At 40.2% G+C, this 21655-nt stretch overlaps 1 protein-coding gene across 2 annotated transcripts in view; it reads right to left on the minus strand.

Annotated features, from left to right (window-relative positions):
• Positions 1 to 3079: 3079 nt before the first annotated feature.
• Gxylt1 (glucoside xylosyltransferase 1) overlaps positions 3080 to 21655 on the minus strand; it is a 36785-nt gene continuing 18209 nt past the window's right edge. For both annotated transcript variants that reach the window (XM_027396338.2, XM_027396339.2), the window contains 5 exons: positions 19625 to 19750; positions 15176 to 15427; positions 8447 to 8570; positions 7932 to 8104; positions 3080 to 3749 (listed from right to left, as the gene is read on the minus strand). In XM_027396338.2, coding sequence (XP_027252139.1) covers positions 3588 to 3749; positions 7932 to 8104; positions 8447 to 8570; positions 15176 to 15427; positions 19625 to 19750 — 837 coding nt within the window. In that variant the 3' untranslated portion in view covers positions 3080 to 3587. The remainder of the gene's footprint in view (positions 3750 to 7931; positions 8105 to 8446; positions 8571 to 15175; positions 15428 to 19624; positions 19751 to 21655) is intronic.

A 21655-nucleotide genomic window follows, 5' to 3' on the forward strand; every position in this document is an offset into this window, starting at 1 on the left:
GCTGGATGCTTTGGAATTGGAGTTACAGATAGCTGTGGACCACCACATGGGTGCTGGGAACAAGTGCTCGTAATCACAGAGCCCATTCTCTGTCCTGACAATGAATATTCTTTAAGGTTTTGCTCTTGTTTCTACCATCTTCTGTCCTCTTGAATCCACTTAAAACAGTCCAATTGAAAGTATCCCCACTGAGGATTAAACAGACTGACCACTGTTCCAGCCACCACTCAAGGCAGGGTAGTAATTCCCCTACTGGCCTCCTATTTCTAGTGCTCGAGAAACGACTCCACCAGATTTAGACACAATGAAGCAGTTCTCTTCACACAGCCTTCCCTTGGAGATGCTGAAGGACACTGAAACAGAAAGTGGGACCCAGGGAGAGAACAAAGTATGTTGGACAACTACTACTAAAAAACCAGTGAATAAAGTGACCAAGAAACATGTCTGGTATCAATAAACAAGGTTGGCTCTCCTGTCCCCACGCAGAAGGCACCAGTCCTGGCTGTGTAGGTATAAGGCAAGCATTGACCTAGGCAGGGAGACCCCATGTTACCACACCGTTTCCTCCATTTCTACTTCCCCACTGTCATTCCGTTCCATCTTTCTTCTTACTCAGCCTTTCCTCATTCCTGTACCCCTCCTTCTTTCCTTTCTTTTTTCCTTCACTGTTCATTTGCATCATCCTTCTCTTCTCTACTTTCTCTTCCTTAAAGTACGATCCTTCCACATACCATCAGCAAATCTACACTGGAGGACAAGTCAAAAGTTACTCAGCCTCAGAAGTTGGCCCTCGGCAAACCAGCTTCCATCAACACTGGTGTGGCTGCAGAGCTACAGAAGTTCCTGCAGTCAACCCTGCCAAGTCTCCCTCCTTAGGCCCTATGTACAATCTGTGTGCCCCTCAAGCCTAAGAAGAAGGGAATCCAGGTCCAGCCCCCAACCTGTACTTGTCATCACACTGATATTTGACAGGAGGCAGGTAAAAGCCAGGAGTAGGAAGTGTCCAAGACAAGCAACAGCATAGCTCATGAGCTCTTCTTCATAAGGGAAAATGGCATTTATTAAAATATATTTTCTAGCTGATTTTCAAATTCTTTTTATACAAAAGAACTTTGAATGCATTTTAAGGTCCTTCTATACCACCTCAACCAATCATGCTAAAGCTCAGAGTCTCCAGCTACTGAAAAAATAAAACCTTAAGGAACTTACTCATATAAATTCCTATCTTGTCAATAATTCCAACTGCTTCCTCTATCCAAAAATGGCACTTATAATTTAGCAATTGTACCAATAGCTGTGACCCCCAACTTCAACCTTAAAGATGGAAAGTAATTTCCAGTAGTTCCCAAACTATGTGATAACAGAACCTTCTGAGGAACTCATGAAAAACAGAATCAGCACGTCACAAGCACATTTAAGACAAGCAGGAAAATCTGTTTAAGGGTTGGCTATGAGATGAAACCAAAAGCCAGCTGTCCCTTTTGCTAGGTATAATGTAGTTACTGGAGTTACTTGTAACATTGAGACATTCGCAGCAAGGACATAAAATGATGCCTGAGACTTTAAGATAAGAAAAGGGAATGAAGGAAGTAAACACGGCAAGATACTGATAGGTAATAGAGTGAGTACCACTATATGAGACTCTCAATTCCTTCCATTTTTTATTATTTTTATTATCCCTAAGGAGGGAGTGCTGGGCCTTGAGCTGCTAAGCAAGCACTCTTTCTATTACTTTCATATAATTTTAATCTCTTCATTTAAAAAATTTACTTCTTTATCTTCATTTAAAAATCAGCTTCTTTGGATCTCTCTGAGTTTGAGACCAACCTGGTCCACAAGAGCTAGTTCCAAGACAGACTCCAAAGCCACAGAGAAACCCTGTCTCAAAAAACCAAAAAAAACAAACAAACAAACAAAAAAAACAAAAAACAAAAAACAAAAAAACCTCTTCAAATTAAAAAATTCTTGAAGACTCCTAGTTACAGTATACATAAGCTATTTGTTTTTAGCAAGCTCCCTCAGATTATCAGCCAAACTTCAAAGGATAGGTTCTCATTTTTCTATCTAACAAGCCAAACTTTAACACAGTTCACAGGTTCTTACTTCACAATGGCATTCTGCCAAGGAATTGTGGCTGCTGCTCTCAGTCTATCTGTTCTAGAGTACTAAGTTTGCTAGCAATCCCTGTTCTGGTCACAAAGGGACAAATACTTTCTAACTGTATTTTAAACCTTTTCTCAGAATGTCCCTAGCTGAACTGCGTAAGTTGGAACAACTGTAGTGATCACTTCTTTTGAACATTCCCTTGCAGAGGATACATGATCTTCATAAATGAAATGGTTCCTTCATAATTTCCCTTTCTCTGTGTAAGTACTGAAACACAAGAGAAAAGGTGATACCCGAGAGCACTGGGTAGGATGAGGCCTATGTCCCAGCACAGCACATGCTGCCCACTCAGGATCCACAGTTACATTAGGTGTCAAGACAGAAAGCACATGGAGTCATGTTTCTCATCCTCCAGATTTTAAAAAGGCAACTGTCTTCAACGATGTTCAGAACAGGAAATATACACATTATTCAAATCAAAACGATTTTTCTACAGCTAGATATAAAAATCCTCTTCCTCAGAACTGTCCATTACAGCTGTCTAATTTAAATAAAGTTCTGTATTTGCCTCTTCAAAAGGATCCTGAAATGCACTTTGAGGTAGAAGGAAGTCTACATGGACCACTTTTTAATCTCACAGGCTTATACATTTGGTCCGCTGCATTTTCCACCATCCTGTTACTGTTTCGATTAAGGTTCTCACACTTCATCATCAGCATAATATATTTTGCTTCCAGAATGCCCAGTAAAGCTGATTTTTCACTTAAGGTGATTTTAAAAATGTCCCCAAATATCTTAGAGCTTAGGTTTGGCAAGAGTTTAAAACATACAAGACACACACACACACACACATACACACACACACCCCTCCCCAAGTTTTCATTATTTCCCCTCTTTCTCATACAGGTAATTTTTAAATGTGCAGCTTTCTTAAAAGTCTACAAATAATTTTAAACATGATTGTCACAAGATATTATAGGAGATGAAATGTATGTGGGTACATAGATTGTCAATGGTTACATTGGTTATATCACATTTCTTAAGAAACAGAACTGTTCTGCTCCTGTAAACTTTTTTCTCACACTTTAAAGTGAGGTTAGTGCTGACATAAAATTATTGCTATACTCACAGCTTGAATGTCTCCACTGTGTGTGAGGTACATTTTCTTCATCCATCCCCCCCACTGTTCTTACTTACTTGATTCAAGAGCCAACACAGCTCCCGAGGCCACACTGTTGAATGTTTTCACTAACACTGGAATGACACCAAGTAATGTCACAAAATATCAGAGATCAACATTGTCTTCTTATAGGAACCCAAGGGTTTAACTTATTCTTCATGGCGTGAATATACTGCTCTTTTAAATTCCGGAGACCATTACTCTGGAGACAGAAAGGCCTTCCTAAATCCGTCTCCACTACCATTTCTTCACATCTCTGATGCGCTACCACGTCATCACTTAGCTCAGCAGTCACGAAGAGTCACCTCTCCTTTGGTGGTGTGTCATAACGGCTTCTTATGCTTTTTGTCAACTGCTTGATAAATATTTTGTATGTTTTTCCACAGTATGTGTGAACTGTCTTCTGTAATTCCAGTTCTAAAGGTTTTAATAAGGAACGGACGGCATCATCTTCAAAAGAACACTAGAAAAGAAACAGGCAACAATACATACAAAAGTTTAATATTTTCCAAGTAACTTCTGCTATCAGTTACTTTTTCACATGAAGTACACACTCAAATATTTTCAGTGAATTAAACATAACTATTAAAGAAAGGAGATGTGAGTGATGGCAAATCTCTGACGACAGGGAAAACTTCATAAAGAGGCAATGGAAGGGCCCAAGCCAAGGGAAGAACACATTCAAGAGCAGAAAACACGCAGACAAACTGGGATAAAATGGCTAAACCTTGTTAAAGGCATCTGGGAGAAATTAATAAAAAGCTAGACTCACTTAAAGAATAGGGCCCAGGCTTTCCATGCACTCCATCCCATTCTTGAATGGCACTCTGTGACAGTGCTGATGCTGGCCTAGACGTGAACACGACAGCCACAGAGCGGGAAAAGGGAAATGTTTCACTTTCCAAAGAAACTCAGCACTTACTATAGTTTGGCTATGTTTCTCCAGAAGATCCACACGGCGGATTGGACCCTAGACCATGGTGATACTGGGTGGTAGTGGTAGCTTTGGGAGACCTTCCTTAGAAGGGGACACAGGACTGTAACCATTCCAGTCCCTTTCCTCCCTTCCTCTGCTCTGCTCCCATCATGCTGTAATGTTTTACCACAGGTAATGGGGCAGGATGACTATGAACTGAAATGTCTGAAACTGTGAGCAAAAACATCAAATCTCCCTACACATAAACTGACAAATCTCAGGCATTTCTTACTATAAGGGAAAGCTTGTTAGCACATTGCACAGAAGGACCCAAGGATAAACATACATGAGAACTGCTAAATACCACATACTTTCCACAGGTGCTCTTATTGTACATGAGTGTCTATGAAGCAAACTAGGAAACACATCAGTTAAATGCTGATGGTCCTAATAATCTAAAAGGTGCATTTCTGAGCAGTTTCTATCTATAATGTACAACATATAATCCTCTAAGTGACACACTTCAATACACTGTAGAAGTAGAAATAACTTAGTATGTGTGTGTATATGTGTGTGTGTGTGTGTGTGTGTGTGTGTGTGTGTGTGTGTATATATATATATATATATATATATATATCTTTGATTTAGTGTTTTCAACTATTTTCCACTTAAAAGATAGATGGGTCTTGAAAATAGAGTATTTTACATGAAAGTCTGAGATTAGTGAAAACCAAAATCACAAAGAAATTTAACTTGAAATCTGAGAAAAAAATGAACCAAGATTATCCTGAGGGGTAATTTCACCAAGGGAAAGAAACAAAAGCCCCAAATCAAGCTGGGACTAAACTGGAAGCTACTTCCCTGCTGACTTAGCTTCAGCAGTGCTGGATGGTGCTATGCAGACCAATGCAGAGAAATGTTAACAACTACTGACATGCTAGGCAAGATGTGCCCACTAGGGCAATAGCGGCATGACTATGCTTTCTGAGAGGGTCTAAGGTTCATGCCATAGGAAAGAATCAACATCTAATACTGGAAAATAAAACCTCTCAGCAACTACAGCAGGAGAGGCCACAGGCTGTACAAGGAAAGCTACTATTGCCATTTTACTAAAGTGAGATGATGTGCCTCTCAAATTGCTTTCCTGGGTGTGGTGGCACACATCTTTAATCCCAGCACTCAGGAGGCAGAAGTAGATGGATCTCTGAGTTTGAGGCCAGCCTGGTCTACATGTAGACTGAGTTCCAGGATGTCCAAGGTACACAGAGAAGCCCTATCTCAAAAAAACAAAAAACAAAACAACAACAAAAAAAGCCAAAGCCACCGCACTGCATGCCATGGTCTGTAGAGTAAACAGCTGTGTCTCTTTCTTGGAGGCCTCTCATGTCCTTATCTAACTGCAGGCCTTGCTCTACACTGCTGACTGACTGATCCTTACCTTTCCTAGGTCTCCGGTCAAGTGTCACTTCTGAGAAGCCCTTTCCAGACAGTACCCAGAATACAAGTGTCTAGGAAGGTCTTGCTGTATGTTAGACCATCTGCTATGAAGAGGTATAAATAAGTTGTAAGCCTATGACAATCACAACTAGGCATTTGAGGCATTTTCAAAGAATGCAGTATACCTTAAAAGTATGGAAAACTACTAAAACACAGCAAATCCTGGGTACAAGGTACGTGAAAGGTACAAGGCTTCTGTGGGAATAGTTGTGCTGGGGTGAGCGAGAAAAGGAGAAGCACAGGCAGCATGGAAGTCAAGCAAAGGCTGACTCAGAGAACACCTTACAGAGCATCAGGATGCTCAGTCCTCATTGTGATTTAGCTCTTAGTTTTAAACATTATTTCTCTTTGGGTAGCCACCGTTTAACAGGTAGGCACAACTGTAAGGGCTGCCTACAGCAGGCACAGCCTGTATCCACAGTTCAGAGATGCCTCATATCCTTAGTCATGCTGTTTGCAGCAGACCCTGATTAGACTTCTCCCTGAAAGTTATGTAAATACCCTTCTGATTTTATAGTTATGCCCTTGCTGAATTATAGACAAGAAAAGATAAAACGCAAACAGCACCATAAAAGACCAATTAACTTCATTAAGCCAAAAAAGGACAAATATAAGCTGTAGTTAATAAAGACCTGACACAAACATAACACTGATTAATTCAGTAGTTGAAATCATTTGATATATAAAACCTATTTCTAAAATTACATGTAATTATCAACTTTAAACTATTACTAAAAATGTAAATGGTATATAAGTCAAAAGGAAAAAAAACAGAGCTAGGGAAATTTAATTCTCTAATAAAAGATTTTTTAAAACTGTCCAAAGGAAACAAAATTGCCTTTTTATAGGTACTCAAAAGTCCCAGAACCCCAAAAGTACCTTTCTTCATTTTTATCAGTTTCTGAGAATCCATAGTAAGGCATTATTAAAATGATACTGATCTCTGAAAGCACATAAGACCTGCTACATTAAAGTGAAAATTTACACTATGCATACAACCCTATTTTCATAAACTGGATTACTAACTAAGTATTCAAGTTTATTGAACAGATTTGAAAAAAAATCGACAAACACACGGCAAGTGCAGCCTACGGTGCCAGGAGCATGTGTCTACAACTGCACTTGAGGAACACTGGTGTGCTGAACACGTTTCAACTCACATCAACAAGGCACACAGCCACTCTCACCCCTACTAATGCCTATTACTCAGTCAATGCCTAGCCTCTCCAGACATAAAGACACAGCCCAGGCTAGCCCACTCATCTGACAAACTCCCCCTCATTTCTCATGGCCCACTTCAAATAACCTTTCCAGGCAAGACTGCTAGCCCTTCTTAGTCCAAGTGCACTCTGTCACAAGTAATTAGTTCAGTGTTAATATTTCTGCTGCTATCAATGAAGATTTAAACCCAACCAAAACTCAAGTCACTAGTAAATAATGAGAACCCAGTAAACAGGTAGCAAGTGGTGGCACTTTCCAAGGATAGCCAAGATAGAAATTCATTTGTACCCCACGCCTCTCCTGCACCCCCATTCCAGTCTTCTAGAGAACCATGCCTAATACAGAAGCATAAATGTACCTAACATCCAGGGCCCATTAAAGGGAACAAAGTACCTGTGACAGACAGCTACCTGCAGGGTTACCCAAGCAAAGGATTAAATAAACCTGGACTATTCTGTTGAAGCAGAAAGTAAAAAAGATAGTCTAAAAAATGATGAGAACATGTCAAAGTGTACAAGAAGTAGCCAAAGAGCCCCCGATGGCCAAATCAGCATCAACACAACTGGGAAGAAATATAAATCACAGGAGGGATAAGAACCCCCCCTCCAATTGTCCATAGTGATTATACATACAATGCTGGGTTCCAGATGTGAACTGTGGACACAGCATCCCAACTGTGAGAGGAGAGGAGGCTAAGCTAGTGGGAAACTTTAAGATTAAGAAACACATGAAAAATAGACCTGAGTTAGTATCTGTATAATGCTTAATAAAGAAATACCCTTAGTCTTACTTAAAAAAAAAAAATTGCAGGTTGAAGGGGGGGTCAAGAGGATATTACATACAATGCACATTAAAAAATGTACAGAGAGAGAACCCATGCTAAACCACAAAGCCAAATTTTGGGAGCTGATGACTTTATAGTAAGAAGATAAAAAAAATTCTTCACACTGTATTTGCAATCTTCATAATATTGTAAATTTTAAGTGACAACTTTGGGGGAGCAAACCTTACATTTCTTAGTGCTTCATACATAGCTCTAAATGCTGGCTGCTTGTCATCATGGTAAACACCTCTGTTTCCATGAAGAATGAAGACTCCTTCCTCTTCTGCTTCTCGGCAGTTGCTTCCATAGATACAGTGATCTGGTCGATAATTCCATTGGCACGGAAAAACAAACAGGCTTTCTACAATGAAGAAACGCCCAACAATAGGAAAGAGATAAAGCACAAACTATCTTACAGAACAAACACATGCAAACATTTTAGCTTTAAAAATTATACTTGATATTTAGATTTCTCCCAACCAAATAATATTCAAGCCTCAAAAGAAAATATTGACAACCCTTAATATAAGCAAAAATCAAACAAATGTGTTTCCTGTGGTCCCAAAGATTGAACTGAGGGCACTGTATGTACTAAGCAAGCACTCTCCTAGTGAGCCAGCCAGACCACTATCTCTTGCTTTCTGATTTTTAACCCATGATTGTTTTTACAGACATAAAGAATTAAAGGAATTTAGATGATTACCTGGATTATGGAAAAACATGATATTTAACAGATCTTGATCACCCCATGTGATGTTCAGTTTGTATTTTTTAAGCAGTGGCATAAGTATGTCTCCCCATTGCAGCCGCGCAGTTGTCATATCATTCTGTTGATAAAACATTGAAGAGTTTTAGCATTCAGAGTTAAGTGGCAGCATGACAGCTCCCCTTTGTTCACTTCAAAACCATTACAAAGCCACAAAGAGAAAGAAAAACCCCAATTTCTACAAAACCATGCGCCATTTATTATCCTAAATGTGAGGAGGGCTGCCAGTATGAGAAGAGAAGGCAGCACAGAAGGTAAAAACAGCAGTGATGAAAATAAGACAAGCAAAAGACAGCAAGGAAAGGCAAGGGGGATGACAGTTCAGCCACATCTTCATTTTAAAGTACGGATTATAAAAAGTGTTTGTTTTTTGGGGGATTTTTTTTTTTTTTTTTTTTTTTTTTTTTTTGCAGGGAACAAGGTTTTGCTATGTAGTCCTGGGACTATCCTCAAACTCATGATCTTCCTGCCTCTGCCTCTGGAATGCTAAGATTACAAATTGCACCATCACACCCACCTTTGAAAGTTCATAGTTTGGTAAGGCAAGGTTGCTGAGGACATCACTGATGCCCTGTCTGGGGTAAATAGACATCTGTTCATACCTCCCAAGGAAAAAATTACATAGCAACCCAACCTTTCACTGAGGCATTCACTGAGGGTCTTGTAATGTATCCCCCTCAGATAGTGGGGGATACTATACCACAAGTACACAAAATTCATTACATTTCATTCCTTTGCTCTTTATTTCCCACCCACTCCAATCTATTTTTGTCAAGCTTGTTGCTTTTTTTCTTTTTTGAACACATACTCTTATGTAATCCAGGCTGGCCTCACACTTGTGGCCTAAAACCTTTTCCTTCTCTCTGCCTCCCAAATGCTGGGGAAAGCACAGTTTTTAGTGTTAAAACTTTGCTTGTATTGTATTTATTAATTTCCAATAACTTCTAATTATAAAAGAAATCATGGTCCTGGTACAAAAACAAAACCATACAGGTGCCAGACACTGTACTGAATATTTCTTATCACATTCCATCAGGTTCAACCCCAACTCTAAAACAAACACATAGATACTAAACCTGAGTCCATTTTAAGGACACAGTCTTCATCACAAAATGTACATATGTCATATATAAAACTACATGCACAATTAAAGCAGATTTCACAACAGGAAACAAAAATGACCACAAATTATAATATTTTCAAGGAGCTGAGGAAATAGCTCGGCATATGAGAGCACTTGCTGCTCAAGGACAAGAACCTTAGTTCAGATCCTCAGGATCAGTGTAAAAAGGCAACACCCACAATGCTGTAACAGGGGCAAGAAACAGGAAGATCACTTAGGTTTGCCGGCCACCACCCTAGCCAAAGATCAGTGAGAACCTAACTCAAGGGACAGGTGAGAGTGATAGAGCAAGATGCCTGCTGTCCCACTAAGCATAAGAGCCTTTATCTTCAGAGTAGCTGTGATCACTTGCAATAGACTGTCACCATCAGCCTCGTCACTGTCGATGTCCATCATACAACAGAAGGCAGGGGCAGTCATCAGCCCTTTAGCTGAGATTTCTTCTGCTCACTCCCCTATTTCTGAGCCATTTTATGTAATTGTCTTAACTGCACCCAACCTTGTGGTCTTGGGAGGTCCTAGCATACATAGGAAGTGGAAGTTTCATTAAAGGGGGTTCCCACATACGTAGCTAGGAGGAAGTTGTCATCTATTCTGGGTGAGACTTTCTGGTAGTACAACTGTTAGGAGTCATTCACTCTCTGGTAAAAACAAACAAACAAGCTCTACAACTATGTTCTATAAGTAAGCCACATAAATTCTGGTTCCCCAAGTTTGATTTTGATGACATCATTGTGCTGTGATTTGTCATCAGAGTCATTTTAAGAAAGAGGTGGACATTTATCTCCCCAGAAAAAGTTCCCGATAAAACAAAAGATAAATCTTGCACTCATTCATTAGGCAGATGAAAAAAAAAAAAAAAATCAAAACACCTTCCACAATATAACACATAGTACAGTACAGAGTACATATAAGAAAAGAACTCAGATCCTAATTTAAAATATTTTTTTTCTAATACGCTCATCATTTTCTAAGAAAGGAAAGATCTGAGTGTGGTGGTGCACACCTGTAATCTCAGTACTTGGGAGGTCGAGGCAGGAGGATTATTGGAAATCTGAGGCCACCCCTTAAGCCACATAAAGCCATACAAAGACCCTGTCTCAAAAAAGAAAAAGGCAGGAGAGATGGCTCAGTCATTAATATAACCAAAAAGAGAAAGTACTGGGTAGATGGCTTAGTGGATAATATTTGCTTGTCACACAAGTATAAAGACCAGATTTTACATCCCCAGGAGGCAGGCAAAAGCCAGGCAGGCATGGCAGCTACCTGTAATACCAGCACTTGGGAGACACAGAGGACTGATGGGGCAAAGAAGTCTAGCCATAGACTTCTAATGAGCTCCCAGAAAGACATTCAACATCAATTTTATGTCTTTGCATAAATGTGCATGCATATATGCAAACATATAACATGTACATATATCACACATGCATACACATGTAAGACAAACAAATATTCAACAATGCAAATATCTATCATGAGGACACAAAACCAAGTATATATTAACAGCTTAACCAACACAGTATCACTGCTTACCAAGGAGGGAGAGATACAAAGAATAAAACAGTATTTTTACTGTCTTAATTTTTTAAATGTTACTATAATGTATCAGATTTAACTGCTCAATCATAATGGCAAGAACAGGGTGTCAGTCACACAAACAATTTAAACATGGCCTTTACTACAGACAGGTGGAAAAAACAAAAAAGAAAAAAATCTAAAATTTATGATCTGTGCCCAAAGTTACTGAACAGGGGGAACCAAACCAATACTTGCTACAGATATACAAAACAAAACAAAAAACTATGGAGAAAAATATACATGAAGAAATATATTTTAAAAATCAGTAAGTTCTAGAGAACCACCTGAGCAAGCTCATGTACAAAACTGAAGAACGATGGGATTTTATCTGTCAGCAGAACAGAACTATGTGAACACTCACAGTGAATGCAATCAATTCTACCCACTCAGTTACACATGGTCAATCCACTCCTCTCCTTCTTTGTTAAGCCATTAGTGCACACAACAAAAACATTTCATCAGGCTGGAGGGATGGTTCAGTAGATAAGAGCACTTGCTGTCATGCAGAGAACTCGAGTTCAATTCCCAGCAGCTTACAACTACCTACAACTCTAGCACAAGGGGATCTGAGAGCCTTCTGGCCTATACAAACATGGTGTACTCATAGTCAGGAACAAACGTAAGTAAAAATATAAATAAATCTCCTAAAAAAGGAAAAAATTGAAATTTTGTAAATTATTTAATCCCTCATATCCACACCTCTATCTGGCTTAAGACATACCAGAAAGAAAAAGGGAAAGAGAGACAGGATCTACTCAAGTGGTTGAGAGTTAACTTAAAGTAAATAAAAGATAAACTAAGAGCAGTGATGATCTTGAACTATATAGCCCAATTTTAAAAATCAAAGTGTTAAATTACTTCCACAGGTTTTGGGGGTTTTTTGTTTGTTTGTTTTTGCAATACTAAATCCTCTACAAGGATCAAATGCAGATAATCTTACAGCACCATCTTCTGGCATGACATTACCAAGCACAGGCTAACACTTGGAACAGCAATCATATTGTTATGCTGGCTCCACATAGGAAAGCTTTATGGTTCATGAAAAGTAAGTATTCAAAGCTTAAGTGTAAACTAAACAAAGTGTTCGTTGTTGAGCAAGAGCAGATGCCAGCTGTGATGGCCCGTTCTTGATGTCAACTTAACTACACCTGGAATTAACTAAAACTCAAGCAACTAGGCACATCTGTGAGGGAGTTTTCCTAATGAAATCATTTGAAGTGGGAAGACCTGCCTTTTAACAGGATCTTTTGTGTAGTAATATATTATTTATGATTTATTAAAGCTTGTCTGAGGATTCAGAAAGCAAAGTCTGTCACAAGCTATAGAACCCAGGCATACACCTTTAATCCAGCAGCCAGAAGCTAGGAAGTAGTGGCACACACCTTTAATCCTAGGACTCAGGATTAAGAAGTAGACAGATCTCTGTGAGTCTAAAACCACCCAGATCTACACAAGAGTGAATCAGTCTAAAAAAGAATTATAGCTTACACGTTTAATCCAACATTAGGGAAGAATACAAGACAGAATCAAGGTCTCAGAAAGGCATTTGTTCTCCAGCCACACAGAGGAGAGTCAGCAGTTTGAGACTTGGTGAAGAGCTCATTGGTGAATCAGCCCTTTCAGCCTGAGCTAGAGGGGAGAGCTAGTGGCTGGCTGCTTTGCTTTTCTGATATTCAGCTTTTAAGTTTGAACCCTAATATCAGTCTCTGGGTCATTTACTTTTTGTGTTACACTTTTCTTTTCTTTTCCTTGAGATAGGGTTTCTCTGTGTAGCTTTGGAGCCTATCCTGGCACTCGCTCTGGAGACCAGGCTGGCCTCAAACTCACAGAGATCTGCATGCCTCTGTCTCCCGAGTGTTGGGATTAAAGGCGTGTGCCACCAACACCCAGCCTCCTGTTATACTTTTGAGCTGGGAAGATCCACCTTTTATCTGGGCCACAGCTTCTTCTGTGGAAGGACATGAAAGAAGGAAGCTCTTTGCCTTTTGCCTGCTTGCCCTGACTCTTGATGGCAAGTCCATTCCTTCACTGGCATTATAGCCTACTTCTTTTTTTTTTTCTTTTTTTGGTTTTTTGAGACAGCGTTTCTCTGTGTAGCTTTGGAGCCTATCCTGGCACTTGCTCTGTAGTCCAGGTTGGCCTCAAACTCACAGAGATCTGCCTGCCTCTGCCTCCCAAGTGCTGGGATTAAAGATGTGCACCACCACCACTGGGCTAACAATGTAAATTTTTATCTGGCAGAAGCCACAGAAATAGTGACTCCCAATACCTCTTAGTTTAATTTAATCCTAATTAGATACAACAGAATAAGCATTGGAGGGAAAACCTGTGTTTTCTCAGAAGTTCCTGTTTATAATTAGTTTCATCTAATATTAAAAATTTTGCCTACTAAGTGTCATGCTGTATACTGGACTTTATGGGCTTGTTTTTTGGATTTTGTTTTGTTTTGTTTTTAATTTATGCTATATGTATGTGCCCAAGTAAGTATGTGTTCTTTGTTGATGCAGTTACCTGTGGAGAACAAGCGAGGGCATAAGATCCCCTAGAACTAGAGTTAACAAGCAGTTGTAAGCCTCCAAATTCAGAGTGTTGGGAAGCAAAGCCAGGTCCTGTGCAAGAGGTCATCAGCAACTGTTTTAATAACCCCTCACAGAAAGGCCTAAAGCAGAGGCATATTATATTATCATGCCATCGTACAGATGAGGAAGACCCTGAGATAGTCAAAACTCATTCCAGGTACCTCAACTATGACGCCAAAGTTAGAGCCAGACTGACAGGCTGCAGAATCAATGCTGATAACCGAAACTCTGCCCCGAAAGTCACTTTAGATTCAAGTTCTCTATGCTGTACAACTATAAATTGATGACAGCTTCCTGCAATGACAGTCTAGAAGATGCCAGTCGCTAGTTGGTGCACTGCTATTTTACTTCATCATGAGAAATACCATCTGATGTGACCTACTTGAATTTGCCCCTAAAGAACATTATAAACACATTTTTATCCAATTACCCTAAATAGAAAAATTAAAATAGTTTAATAACTCGCCCTCCATCTCATATATATACATATATATGTATATATACATATATATTTCTATAATATATATTATATATTATCTATTATATGTTATATATATCTATATTATCATATAGATATATATATATAATATATATATATATTGAGGGGTGAGATAGCACACCGCACAACTATGTAGCTCTGGCTAGCAAAGAGACCTGTCTCTGTCTCCTTAGCGCTAGGAATAAAGGTGTGCACCACCATATCTGGAGATACAACCCACACACACATACCATATTCTTGGTTTTTTTTTTTTTGGGGGGGGGGTTCAAGACAGGGTTTTTCTGTGTAGCTCTAGCTGTCCTGGAACTCACTCTGTAGACCAGGCTGGCTTTGAACTCAGGGAGATTCGATCCCTTCTGCCTCCTGAGTGCTGGGATTAAAGTGTACCACCACTGCCTGGTGGCATATTCTTTTTTATTTTATGTGTTTGGCTTACAAGTAAACACACACACACACACACACACACACACACACACACACACACACACACACACCCATGTGAGTATCCAGTACCCTTGGAGACCAGAAAAGGCATCAGATCCCCTGGAAATGGTGTTACAGTTGTGAGCTGCCTGCCACAGAATTTGAGTTCTCCGAGAGAGTAGTAGGTATACTTAACAACTGAACCATCTCTCCAGCCCCAAATCTATGTATTTTTTTAAAGATTTTCTCTGTGTCTGCAGAAGCCAGAAAAGGGACTCAGACACCCTGGAGCTGAGTAACAGGCAGTAGTGAGCTGCCAAATGTGGATGCTAAAAACTCATCACTGTCTAGTGTAAGAGTTCTTAATCTCTCCAGCCCTTCATTTAGTTTAGGTCTTAACAAAAACAAATGATTTCAGGAGAAAGGGAAACGGCAACCAACCACCCCCATCATCAAGTCACCTTAAAGTACTTCCTTCTCATCCGCGTCATGTTCATCAGCATCACTCCTGAGTTCACCCCGGTCTTCCCGTAGTACGGATGCCGAGCAAAACGATTATACCATCCTATTCGAGGCTCCTCATGTTCTGGGGCCATCGCAGCAATTTGTGTGGAATTAAATTTCTTTAGTAATGACCAAATATCATCAACAGGTCGTAAGAAAAGGATGTCAGTGTCAACATATAGCAGTGAATCAACTTCTTTCAGGATTAACTATGAGGAGAGATATTTAAATAATTAGTTTAAATACATCTACTTAATAATAGCGCAGTAACAGAAATTGTACCTAAGAAATAAGACAATTTACAATGCTTTTAAGGTAATTTTTTGAAATTTGACATTTAAAAAAAAAATTGTAACCAAAAAAAAACTTTGTAAATTTTTCCACAAATTTTTAGAAAAACTAGAAAACAAACCCTAATAAAAAAAACCTCAACACTTACAGTGAGAAAAAAAATATGAAAGGTCAGGAGAAAACCGATTTTCAAGATACAAAACGACTACCTTGAGGTAGATTCATACACTGAACCTCAACCAGGTAAATAACAGACACAAATAAAGCAACATAAATGAAGGTCTCCCAGACCCACGCCTTCTGCCTGAACACTGGACTGTATCACTGCAGTACCCACTGCACCATCCATCCCCTCAGTACCCACTGCACCATCGCCTCAGTACCCCCTGCATCATCGCCTCAGTACCCACTGCACCATCCATCGCCTCAGTACCCACTGCACCACCAATCCCCTCAGTACCCACTGCACCATCGCCTCAGTACCCACTGCACCACCAATCCCCTCAGTACCCACTGCACCATCGCCACTGCACCACCTCAGTACCCACTGCACCATCACCTCAGTACCCACTGCACCATCACCTCAGTATCATCACCTCAGTACCCACTGCACCATCCCCTCAGTACCCCCTGCACCATCACCTCAGTACCCACTGCACCATCACCTCAGTACCCACTGCACCATCATCACCTCAGTACCCACTGCACCATCCCCTCAGTACCCCCTGCACCATCACCTCAGTACCCACTGCACCATCCATCCCCTCAGTACCCACTGCACCACCCATCCCCTCAGTACCCTCTGCACCATCATCTCAGTACCCACTGCACCATCATCACCTCAGTACCCCCTGCACCATCATCACCTCAGTACCCCCTGCACCATCCCCTCAGTACCCCCTGCACCATCCCCTCAGTACCCCCTGCACCATCACCTCAGTACCCCCTGCACCATCACCTCAGTACCCCCTGCACCATCGCCTCAGTACCCACTGCACCATCATCACCTCAGTACCCACTGCACCATCATCACCTCAGTACCCACTGCACCATCCCCTCAGTACCCACTGCACCATCATCACCTCAGTACCCCCTGCACCATCGCCTCAGTACCCCCTGCACCCAGTATGCACCATCGCCTCAGTACCCACTGTACAGTACCCCTGCACCATCACCTCAGTACCCCCTGCACCATCGCCTCAGTACCCACTGCACCATCATCACCTCAGTACCCACTGCACCATCATCACCTCAGTACCCACTGCACCATCCCCTCAGTACCCACTGCACCATCATCACCTCAGTACCCCCTGCACCATCGCCTCAGTACCCACTGCACCATCACCTCAGTACCCACTCTTAAGTGCAAAGACAAACTGATCCCAAGCTATCTGTTCCAGTCTATGCTCGTTTCTGCAAGCACCATCAACATATCAAAACCACACACTTAGGAAGAACAAGGATAGGAAGCACACTTTTATTTTAAAACTGAGATTGACTCATTGCACTTTTTAAAATTGTAAATTTTTCAAAGATAAGTTTTCATTTTTCCTTGTAAATTTTTAAAATATGACTCTTTCAAATTTAAATTTGTTGCCTATCCTGGTATAGCTACAAAACTCAATGATTAGGTTAACCTAGCAGGAATATCCAACCTTTTGACATTTGCAGCATGACATCAACCACAAAGTTCACACACTTTTACCAAAAGTAAAATAGTCTCATAATGTTCTATGCAAGTTTACAACTTGAAATGTCTGTATTCATAGCTAACCCCTATTCATATAGCTGGGCAGCTAGCTGGATGTGCCTCAACATTAGTTAAGACACAATGAGAACTACACTTGATCCTCATTCTGCTACTCTGTAAATTTGTTACCTTTCCTGAAACAGAGTTGAGTCATTGCCTAGTAGCAGATAAGGAAAATACCTGATAGTGATGGCTGAGCCTGAATGGGGAAGGCCCCCTTCCCCCTCCAGTTAAAGGAGGTAAGCAAGGCTGTGTCTCCCCACTATCAGAAAGGGGTGGAAATTGGTTTTAGGAGTGTGGCTGGGTTTTGTTTTGTTTTTGAGTCTTGTTAGAGAGTCCTAGCTCACTCTGTGTGATGGCTAACCTTGTTGTCCACTTAACTGCATCTGGAATTAACTAAAACCCAAGCAGCTAGGCACACCTGTGAGGGAGTTTTCTTGATTGGATCATCTGAGGTTGGAAGACTCACTGTAAATCTAAGCCACATCTTCTGGTGGCAATCTACATAAAAGGACACAGAAGGAAGTTTTTGGTTTTTGCCTGCTTGTACTCACTCTTGTTGGCAAGTTCACCTATCCTGCTGTGGAGGCATTACTTTACTGGTATTGGAGCCTACTTCTTTGGGATTCTAATGTAGACTGAAGACCAGCTGAAAAACTACCCATACTCACATATTAAATAGCTGTGACACTGAAATAATTCATATTAAGCCAGACATGGTGGTGCACACCTTCAATTCCAGCACTCAGGAGGCAAGGGCAAGTAGATCCCTAAGTTCAAGACTAGCCAGGACTACATATTGAGTTCCAGAACAACCAGAACAAATATTAAGACCCTGCCTAACAGTAATAATAATAATAATATTCATATTAAAGGTTTAAATCTAAAACATCTTAGGTTTTTCCTCATTTGTGTGTTTTAACAGAAGGGAAAATTGAGAAAGATTTGAGGACCCAAATTTTTTAAGCATAACCTCAAAAACCTCTGGTGAAGTCAATCTATCAGATTCCTAATGTGAAAGTTGGCCTTGTGATCCAGCACACCGAAAGCTAAGGCAGGAGCATCACCTCCAGTTTGAGACCAGTCTAAGTTGTAGGAGACCATCTCAAAACAAACAAAACAAACAACTGGGCTGGAAAGATGGCACAATGGTTAAGACTGCTTCCTGTTCTCCCAGAGGGTCCGAGTTCAGTTCCCAGAATCCACATCTAGCAACTCACAACCACCTAGCAGAACATACACTTTTAACTTCAGCATTTGCACTACCATAAGCATCTTACTATTTATTTATTTTAAATGGAGCAATTTGTTTTGTTTGTTTACTAGTTTTTGAGACAGGGTTTCTCTGTAGCCCTGGCTGTCCAGGAACTCATTCAGTAGACCAGGCTGGCCTAGAACTTGGAGATGCACTGCCTCTGACTCCCAAGTGCTGGGATTAAAGGTGTGTGCCACTGCCACCCAGCTACTACATAGTAGTTTATTACCCACGGTCACCAAAGAAGACCTCTAGTAAGCAAATGGCTCCCACTGTCTCTGAGTTCTCCTGCCTAACAGCTGTAGAACTGATTCACCTATCACTTAGGAAAGGGTCACTAACTAAGCCTAAGACAGAAATGTCATCAGTGACTTCCCAAGCTGTGTGTGCAGCCGAGGCCTGCAGGTCATACTCCCTACTGAGACCTGACCAGCATTCCTTCCTGTGGTGAAAACAGTTCACAGCAACTATGTGTAAGAAATGCTGTTTCAACAGAAATTACTAAAAACCCTCTCTCTCTTTCTCAGTGTTGAGGATCAGCCCTACCACTGAGCTAAATCTGAAGCCCCAAACTTTTCACATTTTAAGTCTTTATTAAAGTCCTGACTTGTTCTATGGAAACTTTTTTCTCATGTTTGACACATATCTTTGTTTACTTAATGAAGTTTATATGTAATTATTCAGAAACTCTTCTGTAGTGCTTTGAATAGGAATGACCCCATAGGCTCATAGATTTAAATGCTTGGTTACCAGGGAGTAGCACTATTAGGAGAGGTGTGGTCTTGTTGGAAGAAGTTGTCACTGGAGGTGGACTTTGAGTTTCAAATGCTCAAGCCAGAACCAGTGTCTCTCTTCCTGCTGAACTTCAATCCAGATGTAGAATTCTGAGCTTCCTCTCCAGCACCTTGTCTGCCTGCATTTTGCCATGCTTCCCACCATGATGACAATGAACTAAACCTCTGAACTGTATGCCAGTCTCAATTAAATGCTTTCCTTTATAAGAGCTGCCATGGTCATGGTGACTCCTCCCAACAATAGAAACCCTCACTAAGACATCATCTGTATAAAGTTAACTTTGAAATTTAAAATATAGAAAGGAAAGCAGCTCACCGGCAAGAACAGCCTCTGGGAAGCACATGGCTTAAAGAGTTTCTTCCACTCCACGGCACTGTCACTTGGGAAGGTGATGGAGTACAAAGTATAATTAAATCTTTGTAGAAATGACCAGCTGTCAAGCTAAGAATATAAAAAGAAATAAAGTTAAAAGCACAAACCAAAGTAGATTTGTCTTACTTTCAACCTTCTCTGTAACATTGTAAACCAAGAGCTAAAAACAAAAAGGCTAAAACTTAAAATCACATTTTACGTTACAAGGTTAAAAGATTCTTTTCCATTACTCTCTTTGTTTCCATTTCAAATCTAAAAATCTACTATCAAGATCTAAGGCACAGTGAATTTTTTTTTTTTTTAAGTCAATGTTCAGGGTCACTACGATGGATCAGTCCATAAAGCACAGAGTGAGAATCTGAGTTCAGACCTCTAGTCCAGTGCCATGCAGGAAACAGGAGGGCAACCAGGGCTTGCTCAGTAGCCAGACAGTCTAAAAAAAAAAAGTGAATTCCAGGCCAATCAAAACTCCTATCTCAAAAAGTGGCTAAGCATGTATAGACTTGATTGCCCTTCATTTTACCCAAGTGAATTTTCTCAATCCTAAACAAATTAAATCAGAAAAATTAAACACTCAATGTATTATCATTGTATATATGATTAAACAATGTTTATATTAAGTATCAGACTAACACAACACCAGTTTGGGCCACTTATGTAAAGTTAAGTGTGTCCTGGTATTCCTAATAAGCTATTCTAATAAATACTTACACAGTGTAAATTTTTAAAAACCATTAGAGACCCAAACTACGTTTTTAAAAAATCTACAATGAGTACTCATCTTTAATGTCCTAAACTCCAAAACACTGACTTGGTCCAGACTCAGATAAATATAATCAATCTATCATTGCTGCTTCAACACCATAGCCTCCCAACAACAGGCTTAGGCTACTGTAGCTGTAAAACAAGGAGCAGCCACTCTCCAGAGGCAAGTCCCAAATCTCAGGCTCCGGCTCAGCCTCCTGATTAACTGGAATGATGAGCACAGGCCAACAGGCCCAGCTTTAGAACTGTTGGTTCAAATTACCCAAAGATCACACAGAAATGATGGGGACAAGAGGGGAAGATAATAGTTTACACCAACATAAATGACCAGGGGTGTTGGGATATTGTTTACACCAGAATGAAATCTCCCTTTGAGTTACAACTGCATTCAAGTAATTCTGAAAGCATAAGTATCTTCCAAGATAGTTTAAGAATGCTTTTGATGCAACATCCTGCTTTGGTGTCATGTTAATTATTTTAAAAGAACAGCAATTTCATTCCCCTTCCAACTTACAGATCACTTAAATGATCTTTTCAATACTAACTTCAAAATGAAGATTTTGACATTTTTCATTTAATATTACAATATTTTGCAATTTGGGCCATCATGTATCTAACATTCTTTCATCAAAACCATAACCAAACATTTAACTAGAAAAGATATTACAGAGCTGAGTGCAGTACTCATGCCTATGTAATTCCTGCACTCAGGAAACTGGGACAGGGGGATCAACAGGAGTTCAAGAACAGCTTGGATTACACTGTTGAGACCATATCTCAAAACAAAAATTAAACAAAAAATATATTAGACTTTAAGAAACAATCTAGATAAAGAGAGTAAGATGATAAAGTATAAAAAAAGAAAACCCAAAGATGATTAGAAATATTTTAAACTGTTAGTAAACCTTTTATACCTTTTAAATTTTGGTTCTCGGCCAAAACCGTAAAAGCTACAAATGGTATTTTTCCTTCAACATGGAAATGAACTAATTTAACTTGGAAAACCAAGAATCTTTATACATAACTAGATCAAACAAAGAAATTCATAGCTGTTAGAGACATTGCTGGCTGGTCAGAGGTCACAGCCTCCCCATGGCCTAGCAGCTTTACGTCAATAACTCGGCGGTAACATTGAGTTCCCTCCCTCCAGCAGAACTTCTTACCTCTACCTACCGCTATCTGGAGAATGTTCCTGTGCCTGGAGGACTG

The sequence above is a fragment of the Cricetulus griseus genome, chromosome 2, assembly GCF_003668045.3.
Source record: "Cricetulus griseus strain 17A/GY chromosome 2, alternate assembly CriGri-PICRH-1.0, whole genome shotgun sequence".
Taxonomy (NCBI): domain Eukaryota; kingdom Metazoa; phylum Chordata; class Mammalia; order Rodentia; family Cricetidae; genus Cricetulus; species Cricetulus griseus.